This window comes from Schistocerca gregaria, chromosome 4 (assembly GCF_023897955.1).
Source record: "Schistocerca gregaria isolate iqSchGreg1 chromosome 4, iqSchGreg1.2, whole genome shotgun sequence".
NCBI classification, from domain to species: domain Eukaryota; kingdom Metazoa; phylum Arthropoda; class Insecta; order Orthoptera; family Acrididae; genus Schistocerca; species Schistocerca gregaria.
In genome coordinates, this window is record NC_064923.1 from 371,225,981 (window position 1) to 371,250,489 (window position 24,509).

Here is a 24,509-nt window from a genome sequence, read left to right on the forward strand (position 1 = left end):
TCCTTCCACCTTTCTGCCTTCCCTTTTTTGCTTAGAACTGGGTTGCCATCTGAGCTCTTGATATTCATACACGTGGTTCTCTTCTCTCCAAAGGTCTCTTTATATTTCCTGTAGGCAGTATCTATCTTACCCCTAGTGAGATAAGCCTCTACATCCTTACATTTGTTCTCTAGCCATCCCTGTTTAGCCATTTTGCACTTCCTCTCGATCTCATTTTTGAGACGTTTGTATTCCTTTTTGCCTGCTTCATTTACTGCATTTTTATATTTTCTCCTTTCATCAATTAAATTCAATATTTCTTCTGTTACCCAAGGATTTCTAGCAGCCCTCGTCTTTGTACCCACTTTATCCTCTGCTGCCTTCACTACTTCATCCCTCAGAGCTACCCATTCTTCTTCTACTGTATTTCTTTCCCCTATTCCTGTCAATTGTTCCCTTATGCTCTCCCTGAAACTCTGTACAACCTCTGGTTCTTTCAGTTTATCCAGGTCCCATCTCCTTAATTTCCCACATTTTTGCAGTTTCTTCAGTTTTAATCTACAGGTCATAACCAATAGATTGTGGTCAGAGTCCACATCTGCCCCTGGAAATGTCTTACAACTTAAAACCTGGTTCCTAAATCTCTGTCTTACCATTATATAATCTATCTGATACCTTTTAGTATCTCCAGGGTTCTTCCACGTATACAACCTTCTTTCATGATTCTTAAACCAAGTGTTACCTATGACTAAGTTGTGCTCTGTACAAAATTCTACTAGGCGGCTTCCTCTTTCATTTCTTAGCCCCAATCCATATTCACCTACTATGTTTCCTTCTCTCCCTTTTCCTCCACTCGAATTCCAGTCACCTATTACTATTAAATTTTCGTCTCCCTTCACTATCTGAATAATTTCTTTTATTTCATCGTACATTTCTTCAATTTCTTCGTCATCTGCAGAGCTAGTTGGCATATAAACTTGTACTACTGTAGTAGGTGTGGGCTTAGTATCTATCTTGGCCACAATAATGCGTTCACTATGCTGTTTGTAGTAGCTTACCCGCATTCCTATTTTCCTATTCATTATTAAACCTACTCCTGCATTACCCCTATTTGATTTTGTGTTTATAACCCTGTAATCACCTGACCAGAAGTCTTGTTCCTCCTGCCACCGAACTTCACTAATTCCCACTATATCTAACTTTAACCTATCCATTTCCCTTTTTAAATTTTCTAACCTACCTGCCCGATTAAGGGATCTGACATTCCACGCTCCGATCCGTAGAACGCCAGTTTTCTTTCTCCTGATAACGACATCCTCCTGAGTAGTCCCCGCCCGGAGATCCGAATGGGGGACTATTTTACCTCCGGAATATTTTACCCAAGAGGATGCCATCATCATTTAATCATACAGTAAAGCTGCATGTCCTCGGGAAAAATTACGGCTGTAGTTTCCCCTTGCATTCAGCCGTTCGCAGTACCAGCACAGCAACGCCGTTTTGGTTAATGTTGCAAGGCCAGATCAGTCAATCATCCAGACTGTTGCCCCTGCAACTACTGAAAAGGCTGCTGCCCCTCTTCAGGGACCACACGTTTGTCTGGCCTCTCAACAGATACCCCTCCGTTGTGGTTGCACCTACGGTACGGCCATCTGTATCGCCGAGGCACGCAAGCCTCCCCACCAACGGCAAGGTCCATGGTTCATGGGGGGAGATAGATATAATAACATAATAATCATAATGTACACTCCTGGAAATTGAAATAAGAACACCGTGAATTCATTGTCCCAGGAAGGGGAAATTTTATTGACACATTCCTGGGGTCAGATACATCACATGATCACACTGACAGAACCACAGGCACATAGACACAGGCAACAGAGCATGCACAATGTCGGCACTAGTACAGTGTATATCCACCTTTCGCAGCAATGCAGGCTGCTATTCTCCCATGGAGACGATCGTAGAGATGCTGGATGTAGTCCTGTGGAACGGCTTGCCATGCCATTTCCACCTGGCGCCTCAGTTGGACCAGCGATCGTGCTGGACGTGCAGATCACGTGAGCCGACGCTTCATCCAGTCCCAAACATGCTCAATGGGGGACAGATCCGGAGATCTTGCTGGCCAGGGTAGTTGACTTACACCTTCTAGAGCACGTTGGGTGGCACAGGATACATGCGGACGTGCATTGTCCTGTTGGAACAGCAAGTTCCCTTGCCGGTCTAGGAATGGTAGAACGATGGGTTCGATGACGGTTTGGATGTACCGTGCACTATTCAGTGTCCCCTCGACGATCACCAGAGGTGCACGGCCAGTGTAGGAGATCGCTCCCCACACCATGATGCCGGGTGTTGGCCCTGTGTGCCTCGGTCGTATGCAGTCCTGATTGTGGCGCTCACCTGCATGGCGCCAAACACGCATACGACCATCATTGGCACCAAGGCAGAAGTGACTCTCATCGCTGAAGACGACACGTCTCCATTCGTCCCTCCATTCACGCCTGTCGCGACACCACTGGAGGCGGGCTGCACGATGTTGGGGCGTGAGCGGAAGACGGCCTAACGGTGTGCGGGACCGTAGCCCATCTTCATGGAGACGGTTGCGAATGGTCCTCGCCGATACCCCAGGAGCAACAGTGTCCCTAATTTGCTGGGAAGGGGCGGTGCGGTCCCCTACGGCACTGCGTAGGATCCTACGGTCTTGGCGTGCATCCGTGCGTCGCTGCGGTCCGGTCCCAGGTCGACGGGCACGTGCACCTTCCGCCGACCACTGGCGACAACATCGATGCACTGTGGAGACCTCACGCCCCACGTGTTGAGCAACTCGGCGGTACGTCCACCCGGCCTCCCGCATGCCCACTACATGCCCTCGCTCAAAGTCCGTCAACTGCACATACGGTTCACGTCCACGCTGTCGCGGCATGCTACCAGTGTTAAAGACTGCGATGGAGCTCCGTATGCCACGGCAAACTGGCTGACACTGACGGCGGCGGTGCACAAATGCTGCGCAGCTAGCGCCATTCGACGGCCAACACCGCGGTTCCTGGTGTGTCCGCTGTGCCGTGCGTGTGATCATTGCTTGTACAGCCCTCTCGCATTGTCCGGAGCAAGTATGGTGGGTCTGACACACCGGTGTCAATGTGTTCTTTTTTCCATTTCCAGGAGTGTATCTAACAGTACAGAACATAAAAATGCAAGTTACTAAATTATTTCCTGTCAACGTACATTCTCTATAGTCCAGCAGCGTTTCTACCTTCTCGTAATGCGTGCACTGCATAAACCTTTACACAACAGAAATTTTATTCATAGTGTGTACTACCGCCAAGCAGTTACTGAGTTACTCTGACGCAGGACTATCGTGGTATGCAGCGTACTGTACGCTAAAGCAAAATAAAATGAGAATAGGGACTCCCTGCTCTGCGCTCATAGGCAGCACACCGCACCTGGTACACGCGGCGCTCGGGGATCACAGCACAGCTACGATACCTGAGGATGGGCTTATAGCAGTCGGAAACCGTTCGTATGAAAGTAAAGTAATTTACAACTGAAGCGGTATATTCTATATCTGCTATAATGCTCAGTTGCGGATGTTCTTCCAACAGGATTGTTTGTAGTAATTATGTCGGTGTGTGAGAGACCCTTGGAAAACTGAAAGCACGAATTCGAAGAGTTCGTCCACACCAGGTGTACCATCTCCTTCAGTATGACAATACCAGACCTCACACGTGCGCTGCAACATGTACAACAATCGGACACCTTCGGTTCACAGTCATCGATCATCCTCCACACAGTCCCGACTTTGCCTCCTACATTTTTCATCTGTTTCCATAACTTAGAGAACACGTTTGAGGACTTTACCTTGTTAATGATGAAGCAGTGCAAGTAGAGGTGAGGTCAAACCTTCTACAGCGACGGTATTAACAAATTGGTCTGTCATTGGGAGAAATCTGTTCCTTACCACGGTGGTTATGTTGAGGAATAAGTATGTAACCGTGAAGTATAAAGATGTAGATTGTTAATGAAGTTCTTTTTATTTAAAAAGCTTTAAGAGTTCCTACGTAAAATATTCGGAGACATTAGTTTTAAGCAGGCACCCGTCACTCAGATATACTGTTAGAAACCTAGCAAACCTAACTCCTAGCTTTTAACATTCAGCCACAACATTAATTACTTCAATTATTAGTACAACAGACTTTGACAACTTCGGCAGTAACAAGTGAAAGTTCTTATTTAATTTCTTTCCAGTGTTCTACCACAGGGCAAATGTTTGTCAGAAAGAAAATGTTACTAATTATGTAAATGTATTTCGGCACTTAATATATACGGTTTCTCCGCTAATGGTGGGACAGTGTCACAGAAACTATCATGAGTGTAGTATTCAGCATATTCAGCACGTCCAAGGCAGGTCATTGTATGACTACATACAGTTCAGAGGTCTCCCAGAGTAGGCAATTCCTATAGCTCCTTTGTCGGCCACTCAGCATTCAGCACTGGGAAATTCACTGACAGAATGGGTATTAGACTGATAACAAGAAGCAGATAACACAGTGACACAATCAAGACGACGATGTGACTGATGATACCGCACGGGAACGACAGACAACCATTTGCCTCACCTACACTCTGTGACTGTGTGACTCCGGTTTGTGGTTTGGTTCTCACCGATGGAACTTAATTTTTCTACAAAATAGTAAAGAAACAATGATTCTGGAACCTCTTCCTTCTCTGCACCCGGAAACACCTGTCCTGTTTTCCTTGGGAAACCACCCATATTCTCAAACAGAAAGCTAATTGCCAAATATACTTACCCTGTGTGTATACGGCGAAATTTTTATTATTTAGTTTTTGGTTTGTTTATGCTGGCAAATCAAAACTGTGGTTTTCTATCTTATACAAGACCTTACAGTGTACAAAGAAAACATACACTGCAAATACGCTAAGGTGACAAAACTCATAGGATACACCTAATATGGTGTCGGACCTCCTCCTTCCCTGAGTAGTGCAGCAACTCGACATGGACTCAACAAGTCATTGGAAGTCCGTTGCAGTAATATTGACCCATGCTGCCTCTATAGTCGTCCCTACTTGCGAATGTGTTGCCGGTGCAGGATTTTGTACACGAGTTGGCTCCTCGTTTATGTCCCGTCAATGTTCGATGGGATTCATGTTGGGCGATCTGGGTGGTCAAATCATTCTTTCGAACTTTTCATAAAGTTCTTCAAGGACTTCGCAAACAGTTGCGGCGCAGTGAAATGACATCGTTGTTAGAGAACACAACGTTCGTGAATGGCTGCAAATAGTCTCCAAGTAGCCAAACATAACCATTTCCAGTCACAATCGGCTCAGCTGAACCAGAGGACCTAGTCCATTCCTTTTAAACACAGCCCACACCATTATGGAGCCACCACCCGCCTTGCTGACAGCTTGGGTCCAAGGATTCGTGCGGTCTGCGCCACACTCGTATCCTACCATCAGCTCTTACCAACTGGAAGCGGGGCTCATCTGACCAGGTCACGGATCTCCAGTAGTCTAGGGTCCAACCAATACGGTCGCGAGACGAGGAGAGACGCTGTAGACATATCGTGCTGTTAGCAAAGGTACTCGCATCTGTCGTCCGCTGCCATAGCCCATTAATGCCAAATTTCGCCGCACTGTCCTAACGGATACGTTAGTCGTACGTTTCACATTGATTTATACAGTTATTACACGCAGTGTTGTATGTCTGTTAGCACCAACAACTCTACGCAGGTGTCGCAGCTCTCGGTCGTTAAGTCAAGGCTGTCGGCCACAATGTTGTCCGCAGTTAGAGAGAATACCTGAGATATGGTACCTCAGCTCACTCTTGATACCTTGTATCTCGGAATATTGAATTCCCTAACGACTTCAGAAATGGGATGTCCTATGCCACTAGCTCCAACTACCAATCCGCGTTCAAAGTCTGTTAATTCCCGTCGTGGGGCCATAATCACCTGGGAAAGCTTTTCACATGAATCACTTGAGTACAAATGACTGCTCCGCCAATTGCACTGCCCTTTTATAATTTGTGTAGGCGACACTACCGCCATTTGCATCTGTGCATATTGCTTTCCCATGACTCTTTGTCACGTCAGTGCAATAACCCTATACGAAATGTTTGTCCCATACTTACCGTAATGCAAAAATTGTTAAAACCTTTAAAAAATGAGAATTAGAGAGGAAGATAAAAGGCAGAAAAATGTATAAAACTAACTTTACTAATGCTGAGCTTCGTGCCATGCTGCTACCTACCGCAAGATTCTATAAATATTCAATGGAATTTACTAAGCTTCAGATCGCATAGTCTGTCCTCTAGTTATGTTACTTCCAATTGAGTTTCCATATGTGAGCAGTGTCATGTACTTTCTCTACTTAGAGTTCATCAAATTTCATAATTAATCCTTGATCGTTGTATCTTATGAAATGACGTTTGTGGTTGATTTCTAGTGATAGCAGCGTCTTAGCAAATGTTAGTGATTTCAAGTTTAATTCTTTTAGGCATATCACCAATATGTATCCTTTGACTTCGATTCTGTGGTTATCTAATTACCTTTCCTGGATATAACTTGAAAAGTGAATAGGTAACACCTTGTCTTGATTACAAATGGAAAGTGCTCCCAAGAACGTTAACGATTGACCCTGTTTTGGTCACAGTTAGCTTCAGCTGTTAGAAATTCCTTTTAGTAATTTTGATTCCTTCTTGTGCATTAAGCAGTGAACGTTGTGGTAGATCCTTTTATGTGTTTGTCTATTTTTTGTTTGTCTGTTGTCGATGTATTATGCTAGCAGTAAAAGGTTGTAACAACGTGACAAAATTGTCTCTGATAGTGCTGTTAAAAGAATTACTGTTTGTTGCGCGTATGAAGAGCCTTAGGAGAGACGGCTGGATATTTTTAGCAACTATTTATACGTGACATTGCAGGTTCGAGTGCTGTTTTCCACGTCTCTTCCCGTACACGTCGCATTCAATCTGAAACAATTCTGCTATTTCAATACTTCCAAAAATACTAATAAAGGTCGTGACGCTCACCATTGTTCTCATGAAATAATAACGGTTTTTTGTGTCTCTAGTACAATTCTCCACATAAAATCAAAAGAAGCGAACAGAAACTCTAGTTACACCTAGTTACGAGTAAACCAAAGAGAGAGTAATATTCCGAGTCAACGATATAATTATCACAGAGTCTCTCAGATAACGTCTTTGCCACTTAGCTTACTCACCGTCGATTCAGTACATTACATATTTATTACACTACTGTGTCTATTCAACTGTTGTATGTCAAGCACAGCTTCATAAGGGGTGGATACTTGGAATTTTCTAGACGAGGAAAGAAGGCTGGATGTACTGAAAATGTGGTCATAGAGGAAAATAGATGATGTTTAGGAACATAGGGTTAGGAACGAGTACATGTTCTGATGAACTTGGAAGGACAATCTCTTTTCAGACACCACATATGGGATAGAGACCTGGAATTTCCTAGACGAGGAAAGAAGGCTGGATGTACTGAAAATGTGGTCATGGAGAAAAATAGATGATGTTTGGGAAGATAGGGTTAGGAACGAGTACATTTTAAGATGAACTTGGAACGACAAACTCCTTTCAGACACCACTGGCTATGCCACATCTCAAGAGGACAGGGACCACTCCAGCAAGATATCAAGAAATTGAAATTAAAGGTTGTAAACTGCCACTGCTTTCAAACCTAACCCGAGCGTTCATACAAAGTTATGAACCGGGTTATATGCCTTCAAATGTACCCTCAGACAGTGAATATGAGCCACCGATACCGCGATCTGAGGACTGAATAGCCTTGGGGAAAGTTATCCAGAAGTAATACATCTGAACATTAAAACAATAATGTACATGAGTGTGTACTGCAAATCACATGCTACACAGACTCAAAGTATAAAAACCTCATCTTATAGATACGTTTTTATCTTTTGTTACGTAGACTGACTAGTAACCTGAAAACATAGAACTTGCGTAGTGAACACGATTATTTACAATTGCGTCGTCTGGGCCGCAGTATGTCTCGGAGAACTGCATCAACGTCATTTTCCTGAACTGCTGAACATTTCTTCCGAAAAAGAAAAGCGGGAACGGCACGTACGTTTAATGGAAATGTAAGTGTGAGGAACATTTTTCTCATAAACCAAGTTTAAAAATTGAAATACAGAGGCAGAATTGGAAGACCAAGGAAAAAGACATAAAGCAATGAGTTTTTGGGGCCGAAGTGTATGAGAAACCCAGTATTAGCCACAAGCAGATTATATGTACTGATTAGCCGTGGTGGTTATAAGTAAACATCGAGTCAACATATCTAAAATCGCTTTCGAACCTCATATCAAAGATCAAACAATCACAAATAAAGAAGATAGTAAAATAACTTTACGAGACGTTAAGAATCACAGTGCATTATAAAAAACACGCGAAAAAGATGCGATTGTGCCTTACTTGAATGTTATCCTGGATCCCAATCATACGAACGCAACTGAAATGCTTGCTGCAGTGTTACCATTAAACCAAAGGCTGCTGGTCGATTGCATCAGTTTCAGATATTAGACAACTGCTGTGGCGTGCTAGTCATGGCCAAGGATGAGACGAGCGTGCCTTTGTATTTCAAACTAAAGACGGAACTAAATTAACGCAGCAGATTCAGTGCTGTCATCAACTAATTCCTTCTTTTACAAAGAAGCGTCGTCCTCACTAACTGAGGCGACAAGTGGCTGACTGTGAATCAACAAGTGACTTCCACAAGGTGAGCTGCAGTTCTCCGATGTATGAAAGGTGCTCGCTACAAACAGCCACCTTTCGAGGCAAAGAGAGGTTGACTATGAAGAAGACGTCAAGTAACACAAACGTCATAATTACGCAGGCCTGAAGGAAAAGCACAAGGCAAGAGAGATGGAAGAGTACCATGGAACTGATTTGCTGCAAGGCTGAAAAATTACTCATGATGTTAGCTTACGAAGTCTTTCGTGACAGAGTCACGAGGAAAAGTTCTCGGTAAAATTGCCGCGTCAAATTCGGATAGAATCCGAAACTTTTGAGGACTATCTCCATCATTGTCGTTAGGGGCTATGTCTGATACACTCATGAAATATGTCCAGATCATGTAATTTCTTGAAATTTAGAGTATACCTACTTATGTTTGGATTTACAAATTTGAAGAATTTTTTGAGATGTGGGAGCTGTTGTTAATCTGATCAGCTTTGAAATGTTACCTAGTCTTCTCCAGTTAGATGGCGTTCTTGCTTTTATAAGTTATTATCGCACAGAAAAGTGCTCACTATTTTTGCAGATTTTATTTGAATTAGGCTTATAACAGACTGCCAAATTCGTGTGATAAACCAGCAATTTTCGGATCTAAGACGGAAGACTTTCTTTTGGCATACTCCTTTTGTTCTGTGCAGGAGATACACTGGTTTACAATGTTGTCTCTAGCACAGTTTTCATATTCATTGAATTTGTAACACACATTTTTCTTTCTCAAGTTTCTTTGAATAATGTGGTGACAGTTATGTTAAACTAAAACCTGGTAATAACAATAACTTCGAAATGCTTAATAGCCTGGCGCAAATCTTTCAGATGTTCGCCACTTCAGTGGCTTGCATGTCCCTAACGTAACCGAAATATGCAACCAGGGAATCAGAACCTAAATTTTAACGTGGCACCCGCACCAAGTATCGTTACTGGAGAATCTTCGTGTCACTGAGAGGTGAAAGCTAGGCTGAAAGGCAGACTGAAAAAAAAAGAAGAAAAGAAACCTGCATGGAGTACACAAACTTTCCGCTGGACTTATTTATATTTGACTTCAACCATTCTTGTAAACCGGGTGTATTAATGATCCCTTAAACTGTTAGAAAACTCATTTCTCAGTGTGCCAAATTTAGTATTTGGGCCAGTTTGCCGTTTTTACGTGGGTGATAGTATCTGTTGACGTACTTGGGTCATCCAGTAGGTAGTGCATGTAGGGTTGAGCATTTACTTTACTATCTGAAAAGTTAAATAACAGAATAATAATGTATAGTGTGTATTTAATACATGACCTACTTTCTACATCTACATGACTACTCTGAAATTCACATTTAAGTGCTTGGCAGAGGGTTCATCGAACCACAATCATACTATCTCTCTACTATTCCATTCCCGAACAGCGAGCGGGAAAAACGAACACCTAAACCTTTCTGTTCGAGCTCTGATTTCTCTTATTTTATTTTGATGATCATTCCTACCTATGTAGGTTGGGCTCAACAAAATATTTTCGCATTCGGAAGAGAAAGTTGGTGACTGAAATTTCGTAAAAAGGTCTCGCCGCGACGAAAAACGTCTATGCTGTAATGACTTCCATCCCAACTCGTGTATCATATCTGCCACACTCTCTCCCCTATAACGCGATAATACAAAACGAGCTGCCCTTTTTTGCACCCTTTCGATGTCCTCCGTCAATCCCACCTGGTAAGGATCCCACACCGCGCAGCAATATTCTAACAGAGGACGAACGAGTGTAGTGTAAGCTGTCTCTTTAGTGGACTTGTTGCATCTTCTAAGTGTCCTGCCTATGAAACGCAACCTTTGGCTCGCCTTCCCGACAATATAATCTATGTGGTCCTTCCAACTGAAGTTGTTCGTAATTTTAACACCCAGGTACTTAGTTGAATTGACAGCCTTGAGAATTGTACTATTTATCGAGTAATCGAATTCCAATGGATTTCTTTTGGAACTCATGTGGATCATCTCACACTTTTCGTTATTTAGCGTCAACTGCCACCTGACACACCATACAGCAATCTTTTCTAAATCGCTTTGCAACTGATACTGGTCTTCGGATGACCTTACTAGACGGTAAATTACAGCATCGTCTGCGAACAATCTAAGAGAACTGCTCAGATTGTCACCCAGGTCATTTATATAGATCAGGAACAGTAGAGGTCCCAGGACGCTTCCCTGAGGAACACCTGATATCACTTCAGTTTTACTTCAGTTCGTGCACGAAACGAAGTATGATGATTTTTTTGCAGTATATTTTAAATTCAAACAGAGTCCTTCCTCACATTTGCTTTTGGAACTAATATGGTGCTGATTTGTATTATTGTATTTGTATCAGCATCTTGAGTAGCTGTTGTGAGAGATATTTGTGCGGAGTATATAAAGGTATTGATGTAACTTCAAGGAACAGTAATACTGGAAGAATGTAAATGAAATAAAATGATTCATAGCAAGCTATGATTTAACATGTATACAAATATCATCATAACTCTACAAACCCCTAATGAACATTGGCAGCTTTACATTAAGATGTATAATAAAACGCAAAATTATGTCATCTGTCAGTGTACCATCTTTTCACACAATGTCAGTGTTGCTGCTTCAGTTTTTTTTCTCTTAGGTATTTTTAAACTACTGAAAAGGGAAATCTTTTGTTGTTTTGTGCATATTTTCATCATTAATAGCAGTGGTCCATCTGAGCACTAAGAAAACTGCGTATGAATAGATTCATATTATTCAAATCATACATTAATAATTTCTCAGTCACAATAATCATAAAGGAATAAGACAATATAAAACATTCACAGTTACAGCATATTGATACATACAGAATAATAATAACATACAAGAGTAGATTTCTTTCTGTAGACAGACAAAAATGTATCAGACTAGCAATAAGATAATCAAATTTATTAGAAAACATTCTACTGATAATTAAAGTTATGTAGCTTTCTATGTTGACAATCATCACTATTAATTAAAGGCAATATATCAATTTTCCCTCTAAAATGTGTAATTCTGACGATTTATGCTAGTCAGTCCTAATACTGGGCAGATGCATGAATAAATTGTCCTACAGGATGACTAAGATTACATCCTTTCCATTTAAGGGAGTTTAAAATTAACAAACATTCCTATATACTGATAGAAACATTCGTTGTACAATCACAAACAAAGAGAAATTTCTGAGTTACATTGAAAGCTTATTAACATGGTGATTAGGTATTTAATACTTCTTATTAATAGTTCTGTCATTATTGCATGTATTATTGTTAGGGCTCTGACAAAGTATTCACCTAATTACAGAATATTTATATGTTAATAGGCTTAAGTTTTCTGTTAAAAAATGATTGTAACCAGTCAGATTGCTGATAGGTTTCCAAGTTCTCCAATTCAGAATTTTTATTATTATCATTCTAAATCACAGATATCTCATGGTGCAGCATTGTATACTTCCTTTCCAGATAATGTGACTTGCAATGAACTTAAACAGTGGATTTGAAATTCATACTGGTGTACACTTGGTACAGTTACTTCTTCATACATTTGATAATTTATAGTGCCAAATTAGTCATTAACTTTTTGTGTCTCATGATTATTCTATAACAGAAGTATTTTTTAGATGCTGAGATTATGAGCATTTTCACCTGCATACTGATGATACATCATGTTGCTGTCACTGAATAAAATGGAACAAAAACATATATTTTTGTTCATCTATGACATTAGAGAATATTCTATAACAATCCTATATATATTTTATTTACAGAGGAAATTTTCATTTAGGCTGAGGCTTGAGTATAAGATTAGGGTCACTGAAAGCATTTATTTATGACAGATCTTCAGGGAAATGTGCTCACAAGAACACAATAACTATTTTTGTGTGCTGCTGATGACTACACTCTACAGTGAATTTTTATCTAGTGTTGAGTTTATTTCTCATAATGTACATTTTAAAAGTGAATCTTTTATAATCCAGTTCTCCATAAGATATAACTGTGCTATGGTTTTTGGAATGAATTCATTACTCCTTTGTAGTGCACAAGTTTTAGAATTTACTTCTATAGCATCTGAAACCCATTTGTAGAAGCACCTCAGATGTTCTATGAATATGTAAACACTTTCTATGTGCATATTTTGTTATATAGTCTCAGTTTGGAACCATCTCTGGATCTGTATGTGCCCCATGAACTCATACTTTCACTGCTCACTTAGCAGACAGAAACTTATGACATGTTTATGTAACTGACCATTTCTTGAACACCATACTGCATAAGGAGAAACACTCATTGATTACTCCTGCTTAAACCTATTCACTTTCAATCACAGCCATGACAACACCCCTGCCATTGTACCTTCTTCAGTGACATCAGCTGAATTCAATGACAATGTTTAAAAGTGATGTGTAAGTTCCTAAAACAAGTCCCAGCACAGCAAACAAGACTATAAAACCAGTTTTCATTATCAACAAGACAAACTTGAATCGAGTTGTTTCCGCATTCCAGATGCTAAAGCAATATATTATGGCTGGGAAAGCAATACCAGTAGCTGACAGGCAGAGTGCACCAAACAGAGATATAAATAGCTCCAAATTTGGAACCGCTACAGCCAAAGCAACTGTGAACATAACAAAGAAAATACTGTGAATCCCACGATTTCTTCATGATATAAAAAGCAATTACTATGATTATTTAGGTAATAACAAAATATCTTCATCTGTATGAAGAGGAACAACATCATAATTTTAATTTCAGTTAGCAAGTTCACAGTATTGTACCCTCCTCTATATGTATGAAATGTTATGACTTAATTTACTACTACAACTTTAATGTGAATGAAATTTGTAATACTCACAAGAAACAGTGACGAGAAAAATACGAGTGAGGTATTCAAAAACCATTTTATATGGATGTTTCTCAAACTTTTCCATTAGGTAACCATTCCACACGATGTCAATGTTCACATAGTTCTGGAGGCTATGTGTTATGAAAATTGCAATGGCCAACATTATTTTAACAGACTGTGCAAGTCTGAAACAAAATGTAGAATATTTTATACTATATTTAAGCCTATAGTTATATAAATCTGCAATAAAAAGTAACTATTTCTTATGGTGCTGAAGAAAAGTAACATCTTTGTATAAAATTCTACATTTTTGCCTTACAATACCAAATACAGACATTGACTGCATACGGACATTACTATACCATTGCAACAAATGTTGTTGAAATTGTCACATTTTAAAATCAGAAAAAAGTGCAGCAGAATTAGCATAATTGGAGTCTCTGACAGAATGTGTCAGACTTAGATCATCATCATCAGCTATTTGACGTATGCTTCTAGATAAAGGTCCCTCTAGACTTCTATATGATGTACAGGGTTCAGCTACAGGCCTCTAAGTTTTTCCTGTACCTTTAATAACCTATTTACCTTGGGTTAGGCAACGTCTCGGTCTTTTCGCAGCTCTTAGAATGCAACAAACGACTTCCCTGGTCCGTCCACTATTAATTTACCTGGTAAGATGTACCACTCACTTTCATTTGTTGTTTATTAAAGTCATAAATTCGTTCTCATCTCCAGTCGTTTTCTTGCTCCAGTTATTTGTATTTCTTCCTGTTACCGTTGCCCCAAAGTTAATTTCTGGGAGCTCACTGAGAAATTTCGCTTTTGAATCGGTTTTGCTTTAAAAGTCCATCTCTCGTTACTGTTAAGTCAAAACTGGCAACAAAAATTAATTGCAAACCATTCTATTCATGCACATTGTAAGTTTAGTTTTGGATGTAAATTTGTAAATTGTTAATTACAAAATTGCGGGAATATTTGTAGTCTGAACGAAATATTCCCGAAATTTTGTGATCATTTGGTAAAAATGTTCAAATTACAGATTAAATAAAACAGAAACCCACTGATGATGGCACAGAGGTGATGAAACATGTTTGGAAACTTGAAAAAAAACGGTGTTTTGCATAACTGGTGGATCTTACATCCAACAATTTTAATTGCAAACATGGTAAACCAAAGGAGCTGGAAATCCAAATGATGAATATTTGAAAACATTGTTTACTTTACAAAAAACAGTGTGGCCATTTTTAATATTTCTATTTCTTTCTTTTGCTATCCATCCATTTGCATCAACTGATCAACTACCCATAGTACTATAACTGCACTGTTAATGTTCAGTATGTTAGTTCTGATATGTTCGATGAAAATTGTTTGGTCCTATTATAATGTATCTCTGCCAGAATTTCATTCCTGCTCTATTAAGTTATTCCATTCGTTACTGAAGATTAACCATATTAGAGTACAAGAGAACAAGCTTTTCCTTATTTATTTATCATTGGCGTCTAGCGTGATATTTCATCCATCATAAACTGAAAAGGCCTGACATAGATAGCAAGGTAGCATTTCAACTACATAATACGTACATTAGTAAATTTGTCTTTCGACTGAAAAAAAATGTCTATATATTCACCTTGGCTATTAGAGACATGTGACAGTTAGAGAAAAATGCTAGCAGCAAAACGAAGGCATTTGAGATATGTCCCATTAACAGGATTTCCTTCTGTGTTTTCTCAGTTTAGGGCTCCAAAACTTTTCTCCAGAATTAATGACACTCTTAGCGCTATCTTATTACTTGACTGCTTATTAGGTTATAACATTCCCAGTGACATGAGGAACTTAAATAGAAGTTTTAGTGCTGGCGAACATAGCCTTCAGTATTACCCCATGGGTTCAATTAATGCCTTGTTTCTCAGAGGCTGCAACTGGGGACTTCATTATAACTCAGTCAAAATCCTTCGAAAAGCTATGAATCGCAGGACATGTGATAATTCATACTAATTGTTCTATTCTATAATTTACTTGACGCATTACAAATGCTCCTTTATAGTACTGTATATCCACCTTTGAAGCCAAGGCTTTCTTTTGCAAGATTAAAATATTGGGTTCTGCTGTGCTTTTAATGCATGTTCTGGGAAGGAGGCTGATATGTCAAGAGCTTTTTTAGTCTTATCTGTCTTTCTTCTTGTGAATCAGAATAAGGACAGAGTTCTTGCAGTCATTGGGAATTGACTTCCTCTGGAGACATCCTGTAAATAATTTTGCAACTTTCTTTTGCGTAACTTTATCTCCTGCTTTAAGCTTTTGAATTTAAACAGTATCACCTCGAGGTACTTCTGTTGTTATTTGATATTTCATGTTAACTAATGGAAATGGTACCTACACAACACATCTTATATTTTTTTTCGTACATAATTTTACAGCTTTTAATTGTCTTTCTGACTGAATTCCCATTACACCATCACTTATCCTCATCATGACTTTTCCGAATAATTTTGTTTAACACAATATGTTCTTTTTTAAGTATGATCAAAACTCTCAACTCTTTTCCACTGCAGATGCTCATGGCCTTCCTTTTTCTTAATATCGGCAACATATTTTGCTGTTTGCATAAGTACTCTGTTTTCTCCAGTCTATTGTTTTGAAAGAGATATGGTAGATACCAACCTTACACTGGCCAAGATATCCCTTTAGAGAGCATAAAAGAGCATTAATCTTAGATGGTGGCCAAAAACACATTTCACACTGTGTTTACTCAGAATACGACCAATCCTGTTGGAAATGCTACCTGGTATGTCTTTGGAGTCCCTCGTACACACACATCACAACCTCTCTATTTTTAAATATACTCTCATAACCTTCATTTCAGGCTTTATCGCTGATGAGACTTTCGTGTCATTTTGTAACTTTTTTTATCCTGAATTGTAAAAACATTGACCATTTGCAGTATGAACAATGTTTAGGCCTGTCACTTTCTGTATTATTTCTTTGGATTTGATAAAATATATCTGTTTTCATTTTTACTTCCATTTAGTCTTCTCCAGGTATAATGTCTGCCACTTTTCGTCTGGAATAACGTCTTATGGACAAAGATGGTCTTCCCTTCGGAAAATTCTATAACTAACGACCTTTCCAGTACCAGATTGGAACAATACATATTACTAATTATTTTAGCATATGTAACATGTTTTTCTGTTCATCAAAAATAATTACTCTAACCTAAAAAGGCCACAGTCATTGAAAGTGCAACTGATGTATTATGGGTTCACTAAGAAATGATTTTTCAGAAATTCCAGTATCACAAAACGGTATTGCCTTCTAGTGTGCCATCTCACTTCATTCACATGATGTATGTGCATAAAAGGAATGTTATTGTTAGTCAGATAAATCTGTATTTACAGCTTCCTTTTCTTAAACTCTGCTTTTACACAGAATGGCAACAAAAGTGGTCAAATAACAGATGTCTGCCAAACGTTTGCAAGCTATTTGCAGCATTTAATCTCTCTACAAAAATAATTAATTTTGGCACTTAATTCTCCTCCTGTGGTTTTCTCTGAGTTACATTACGTCACAATGTGTCCTTGCCGACTATCACACACTTCTCCCATCCTCCCCTTCCCCCCTCTACCCCCTCTATTCTCTCCGTTGTGCATAAGTAGCTGATAATGAGATCTAAGTACAACAACTTGTGATTGAGAATATGAAGTCGTCGAGGCCCTGGGAAAGTCCCAGCTGATTATATCTGATGATTAGAATTTGCCTGTAATTCTTTAGTTTATCACAAAAGCGTTGCAAACTCTTGTGCAGTCTACTTAGTATATGTAATATGGCACTAATGCCATAAACTGCTACATTACCGTCATCCTGTGGCACTGAATTTGGTGAGTGAGAATTTCGTCTCTATGCAAATTCAGTTATGGCATGGCGAAATGTGCTTTGAGTTTTTATTTGTTTAGAAATGTAGAGCATCGCCGAGGTCCAAACCTCACAAAGTACCACATGGTGTGTGAGAAGGCCGCCTCAGCCTTGGGGCACGGGGAAGCCGCGGACTCCCTAGTTATCAGGGACAGGAAACGACATAGTGAAATCTTGTGGTTTTTTTTTTCAAGAAAATGATTTAACAGTCGGCATTATGGAGAAGTGGTTCAACCTTAAAGTATTTTTACACAGCTTTTCTTACACAGGTAATTAATTTTTTTATGAGTTCAAGTGATCCCAGGGGTGCTGTACAGCGAGAAAGAGTGTACAAGCGCAACATCGCTGACAAATCATCCCCCCCCCCTCCCCAATCGTAACCAAGTGCACACAACAACACAAAACAACTATGTGCACGTTCACTGATAACATGGTAAAATCCAAGCTTTTTTAGTATAAGACTGTAGCTTCCTGCTCTGATCTGCATGTAGTATAGTGTAAATGTAAATAAAATTTAGGTAAATGCAAATAAATTGCTGGAAAGCGCAGATAATAAAAACATAATCGTTGTTACGTAGTGTTCCTTAGCCTTCGTCTTTCGCCGCATCACCTCAGAATATTTACACTTTCTTAGGTGACTATACTTCTTCATAAATAATGCATTTAATTGTATCTGATTAAAAAAAGACACAAAAATTCGTAAGTCGGTATACTACGTCGGGTTTGAGATGCTCCTAAGTGGTTACTATTTAATATTTTGAAGTTAAGAATTTCTTTCGACAAAACGAAGTTTCTGCTATACTGAAAAAGAACCTCGACAACTCAATAAAAGTTCCAGTTTTAACTTCGAAATTGCATCCCAAACAACTTCTAGTTTATTCTCGATACAAGCTTTATGTTTAGCAGAATCTCCATCTTTGTTAGCTATCAGAAGTGTCATTGCCACAACGTAAACCAATCAACTCCTTTCTCTACTGCCAACAAGCCGGAGAAATTACATCCATTAGCAGTTAATGAAAGCTTTGATTTACGGGAATGCATAAATCATTCAGTGTCAGACGATGTCAAGTATAAGTTACTAAAAAACCTATGTGCTCTAAATCCGCCTCGTGATTTCAAAAAGGACACTGATGAGAAAAAAACCCTGCTCGAAAAGTATTTTTGGTTAATGCACTCGCCCAAGTTGAAAGGAGGGCTGTGTAAATTTCGTACTGTTTTTAAATCAGTTTCAAAAAGAGTAATATTTGATGCTTTTGTGATAAAAGATTACCAATGTTATAAACCCTTTCAGGAACCTGTTCGAGGCTATGAAACGAGCAATTGGCATATCGAATGTACAAGTAAGTCCAAACGTTATTTTGAGTCCTTAAAAACGAGAAAGAATAATGTACCCGAACAGTCAATAAGTACACAGAGCTTGTAAATTCTTCTACAGCAACTGAACTCAATTCTTGCTACTTTATTATTTTGTGACACCAATGACATATCTATTAGAGGAAAGGATTCTAGTGAAGTAAGTTTTCAAGATCTATTTTTGTTTAGAAAGAGTGGTGGCGGCAAAGTGTTTGAGGATAATTTACAAAACCTTTGTGGAGAAGTAAAATATACTTCATACAGTGTTCAAAACAATTTAGTAAGTACATGTGTTTCTGTGTTTTAAAACGAGATTGTTAATGGGGTAAACAGATCACCAGCGTTTACATTACTGCCCGATGAAACGTCTGACATTAATAGGAATGAACAGCTTTCGGCGAGGACGACTTGAAGCCAAGAAATTGAATTTTACAGTAAAAGAAGAATTTTTAGAGTTTTCATGACTAAGTATGTTGGACGCTGAGGGAATTTATTCAACTGTTCTAAAAATGGTTGGAAATTTGGGCCTTGATATGAATAAGGTGATTAGCTTGAGCTTTGATGGCTGTTCAATGATGTCAAGCCATGAAACTGGAGTTCAGGCTAGGATCGGAGGAAAGTATCCTTGATCTGTTATTTCGCCTGGAAATAACATAGACTAAACGTAGTTTTCAATGATCTTAACAATGTCCACGGTATTCGTAACGATGTCGGAACAATAAAAGAAGTTTTTAGGTCCTTTAGAAAAAGTGTACTGCGTATGAGAACGATACCTAACATTCCAGTGTTCTGTGAAACTAGGTGTCCGCATAAATATTATCATCAATCGGGGTACTCAGAGATAGCTTCTTAACAATAAAGGACAACCTCACTCAGTTTGGGAATAACAGTGGAAACAACCAAGACACTAGATAACGTGCCAGCCAAATAGGTAACGCAACGTCATCAGCTACGTTTATTATTTGTCAGCACAATACATGAAGGTGTCTCTCATATCTAGAATCAATAGTGAACGATCTTCAGTATACTGATATGGCTCTCCACTCAACAGGTACGTCAACACACACCTGCTATCCAGTTTTTTCAAAAGCAGCGAGCAATGAATGACGAACTCACAAACATTTTCGAGGCAGGAAAATTAGATTGCAAGGAACTTCACATAGATATATAATTCCAAAATCTGCAGGAAGAGACTGGCTACACTACGCTTGTCCGTCGTCTTCTGGAGTATTACTGCGCGAAGTGGGATCTGGATCAGGTAGGATTGAAATTGGACATCGAAAAAGTTCAGAGAAGGGCAGCTCGTTTTGTATCATCATGGCGAAACAGGGCAGAGAGTGCCATGGGTATGATACACGAATTGGGGCGGCGGTCATTAATATAAAGACGATTTTCCTTTCGGTAGGGACTCCTCATGAGATTCCAATCAGCAACTTTCTAGTCCGAATGCTAAAATATTTCGTTGGCGGACACTTACATAGGGAGAAATGATCATGATAATAAAATAAGAGAAGTCAGAGCTCGCATGGAAAGATTTAAGTATTCGTTATTCCGGCATGCTGTTCGAGAGTGAAACAGTGGATACTTAGCATGAAGGTGGTTCGATGCCAGTCACTTAATTACCACATAATTGTGAAATGCACCGGATCATGTAGATATAGAAGCTGATGCAATTTAAACTTCCAATGCTCATCTACCGAAGACTATTTCGAAGTGGCAATTTACAACCCAACCATGCATTCTACAGTCACATCACAAAATTTGAAAAGATAAAGAAATATCTTTATAAGATGGAATTCTTCACCCAAATGTAACGTAAAAGGTGAAGAAAGAAAATTTCGAGAGAGACATAAAAATTTGCAAAAGTTTTAGTATCGACAGCTTCGCAACAGAAGTCAGGTTATGGTATGACGTCTAATCAAATAAGAACTGTTTGGAAGAAAACAAAGCTCCCTGATTAACTTGTAGAAACTATGTTTCACCAGCGGTAAGGAGGCTGCTCATATTCTACCAAACCATATCCTCCCCACAACTTGCAACGTAGAGCGTTCCTTCAGCAAACTGCGTAGAGTGAAGACGTGTCTGAGAGGCACTACTAGCAGGGATCGTGTGAAAGCTTTTGCCGTTTTAGTGTCCGCACGAAAAGAGCGAAAAATCCTGTTTTCGAGGTCAAACTGACTTAATTGTTAGCAAGAAGAAAATTAATTTAAAGTTTCCAGAATAAGATTCTCACTCTGCAGCGGAGTGTGCGCTGATATGAAACTTCCTGGCAGATTAAAACTGTGTGCCGGACCCAGACTCGAACTCGGAACCTTTGCCTTTCGCGTGCAAGTGCTCTACTCTCTGAGCTACCGAAGCACGACTCACGCTCGGTATTCACAGCAGATACAGGCAGAAGTAAACCTGTGAGTACCGAGCGTGACTCGTGCTTCGGTAGCTCAGAGGGTAGAGCACTTGCCCGCGAAAGGCAAAGGTCCCAAGTTTAACTCTCGGTCGGGCACACAGTTTTAATCTGCCAGGAAGTTTCGATTTACAGTTTGCTTATTCAGCTAAATATTAGTGTCAGCTCCATGACCTAACCTATGAATAACAATTTTCATTTCGGTTTGCTTTTTGTATTCATATCTCATCTTATGATGAGTGTATTAAAGTATAACGACTTTGTTCCTGCATTTGTGTTGCTACATATTCAGTGGCTTCAATAAAGTGGTTAAAATAATGTGTTATTGTTTCTTACAGATTATGATGGCAATGGCCTGCTATATTAATAAGAGGACAAAGTTTTCAACAAAGACAGAAACGGAACTTATTTATAGCTACTTACAAAATGTTAAAAATACTCTTGACTGCTGTGTAGCTCCCAACCCTTCTGCAAACCATCTTATGTCACACTTGGCGAATGGCAGGGAATATACAATCTAGTTGCGTCCGCAATGTAAACGACAACACCACTATTGCAAATAGTCTTTTGGGATTCTCGATAGTATCCACCAAATCATTGTATGTATAACGCACCTTTACACGTGTAACACACCCTTGAATGTATCCAAAAACGCTTCCTGCTTTCCTGTTTTCAGGTTGTTTTTTTTAGGACGGTTTTGTAAGCCAAATTTCTTGGGAAGTCTTCAATTCAGTCACAAGGTTAGTAACATATTCCGTATGCTCTTCCTTTATTCTTTAGTAAGCAGTGCAAAACTATGCAGAATTCCTCCCAGAAACCAAGGAACTTGGCTTCAAGCTGGTCCACACAATATGCTGTCACGGTGGATCTCGCGAAGGAAAAGAGCAAGCTGATATTCACATTTTCGCTACTTTCGGAGTCCAATTACTGCAAAGAAATGTTCAAACAACTTACAGGAATGTAGTCGAGTAACGTCTTCGACAACCGCCGATATTTCCACAGGTGCGTAGCCCGTCATTTTTAAGGTACAAATGTACCTACACGAGGTATGCAAGAAAATTTAAAAACTCGGTTTGCGGGACGTATGCAGAAAGATAACACAGACACCATAGACACTAGCACCATTACACTACCAAAGATGAGCAACGTCATTATTAAGCATTGGGTGAGGAATTAGCATGAACTCTGTGCCTTTGTTGATTGATCAGGCGGAGAGCAGGATTCCAAGAAGAGTTTAAACCAAACCGTCCGTTACACTTATAAAATGATTTGCTAATTTAACCTCGGCTGCTTTCCTAACAACATGATCCCAGTAACTAGAAGTGCACGACGGAGAGTATCTCTGTTATTACATTCCTTACGATGACTCACCAGTCGTCATACGGAATGTTTTGCAATAGCAGATATCCTCAGGTGTCAAACCGTAAGTGATAGTTAGGCTCAATCCACTGGTCATCCACCGTCTTGATGGTGTCGCCAATGTACGATGTATCACAGCTGCAAGGGATACGGCAAGACACCTCCTTACACAAACAAAAATCGTCCCTTACAGACCTTAAAATGATACTAATCTGACACTGTAATCAAAAGACACACTCCACACCTTCTTTTCTTATTGGAAGTGCTACATGTATAAGGCAAGAGTGCCGTAGACTTCAGTGCCACCCCATTCACTTGTATATGATATTGCATGTATGTCCAAAGGAACTTTGCATCGTAATCAGAATAACATCGGCACTGCAATATCGTATTTATCTGCCGATACTGGACAAGAGACTTTCTAGTACAACGTCTGACCTGTACGGGAATATACATAATGGATGTACGAGTGCAAGTTCTAGATGCATTGTTGACGACATATGGACGGTTGGGTCCGGTCGTGGGTGGTGCACGGATAGCCAAATAGTAAGGCAACTGCTTGCGATAAGCGGGAAATCCGGGTTCGATTCCAAGTCCAGCACAAATTTCCTTGTCGCCATTCCATTGTACAACTAATGATTGTTCTCATTCGCAATATTAATAATAATTCATTTACCGCCATTCACTTCTGGTCGACAGGGCAACGTGCATATGACCTACAAGTCACTGTTAGCATTTGACGAAATGCGTCTTCGATTGTTTATGGAGTATTTCGACGAATGGCACTGGAACAGGAGACACTGAAATCTGTATGTTTTCTTTTTCAGATATGTAGGCGATAGTTTTGATGTTTTGCGTCATAGAAGTGAGGATTAAAACAGCTTTTCGGAACATCTGAATACAATCCACCCGAATATCAGCTTCACAATGGAGGTGGAGAAATATGACCGCCTTCCCTTCCTATAAGCGTTATCCAGGTGGAAGGCTGATGGTAGGATGGAACCGTGCCCAGCTCACATTGATTTGTATCTTCAGGCGGAAGTTGTCGCCATCCGGCTCAGCTTTAAGAGGTGATCTGTATTTTGGTTCATAGGGCTCACATCATTTTGGCCCCATAAAGTTTATCAGCTCAGTTAGCCGACCTGGAAGTCAGCTTTCACCAAAATGTCTATAGTGGAAGACAGCCGCGCGGGATAGCCACGCGGTCTAGGGCGCCTTGTCACGTTTCGACCGGTTCCCCCCGTCGGAGGTTCGAGTCCTCCCTCATGGATGTTGTCCTTAGCGTAAGTTAGATTAAATAGTGTATAAGCCTTGGGACCGATGACCTCAGTAGTTTGGTCCCATAGGAAAAAATAAATTAAAGTCATAAAGTGAAAGACAGATCTGACGTTGCGCTATTCGATCGTGAATCGAGTGAGTGATGAAAATAATGCGGTGGCATCTTAATATAAGCCTTTTTGCCTTACGCATGTAACATTGTCAACAGGATTGGGGGATTCTGTGGAAGAATGGTATGAAGTTTGTTTCTCAGTCGCTGTGTAAGGTTAGGGGCCTTTCAGGTTTTGCAAAGGATGATCTTCATGTATGAAAGACGTTGTCTGCAGTATCCTTGCAGTTGCGACATGTTATACATTGGTGAGGCCATCAGGATTATGGAGCATCGGATCGGTGTATTGAGCATAAGTGTCGCACACTTGTACCAACAACTGAGAAAAGCTGCTGTTGCAGAACATTTCCTCGGCAGCGGTCGTTCGATGGAATATCACAACACAGAGATACTTTCGTCCACTTCTAGCTACTGGGGTAATATTATTAAGAAAACATTTGAGATTAAATTAGCAAGCGACCTTATAAGAGGAGGGTTTTGCTTAAATTGTGCGC

At 39.9% G+C, this 24,509-nt stretch overlaps 1 protein-coding gene across 1 annotated transcript in view; it reads right to left on the reverse strand.

Annotated features, from left to right (window-relative positions):
• Positions 1-11,562: 11,562 nt before the first annotated feature.
• Positions 11,563-24,509, reverse strand: part of LOC126267076 (proton-coupled amino acid transporter-like protein CG1139) — a 111,220-nt gene continuing 98,273 nt past the window's right edge. Inside the window, exons 9-10 of the mRNA XM_049971937.1 lie at positions 13,616-13,791; positions 11,563-13,378 (exon numbers count right to left, since the gene is read on the reverse strand). Of these exons, the coding sequence (XP_049827894.1) occupies positions 13,131-13,378; positions 13,616-13,791 (424 nt within the window). The 3' untranslated portion in view covers positions 11,563-13,130. The remainder of the gene's footprint in view (positions 13,379-13,615; positions 13,792-24,509) is intronic.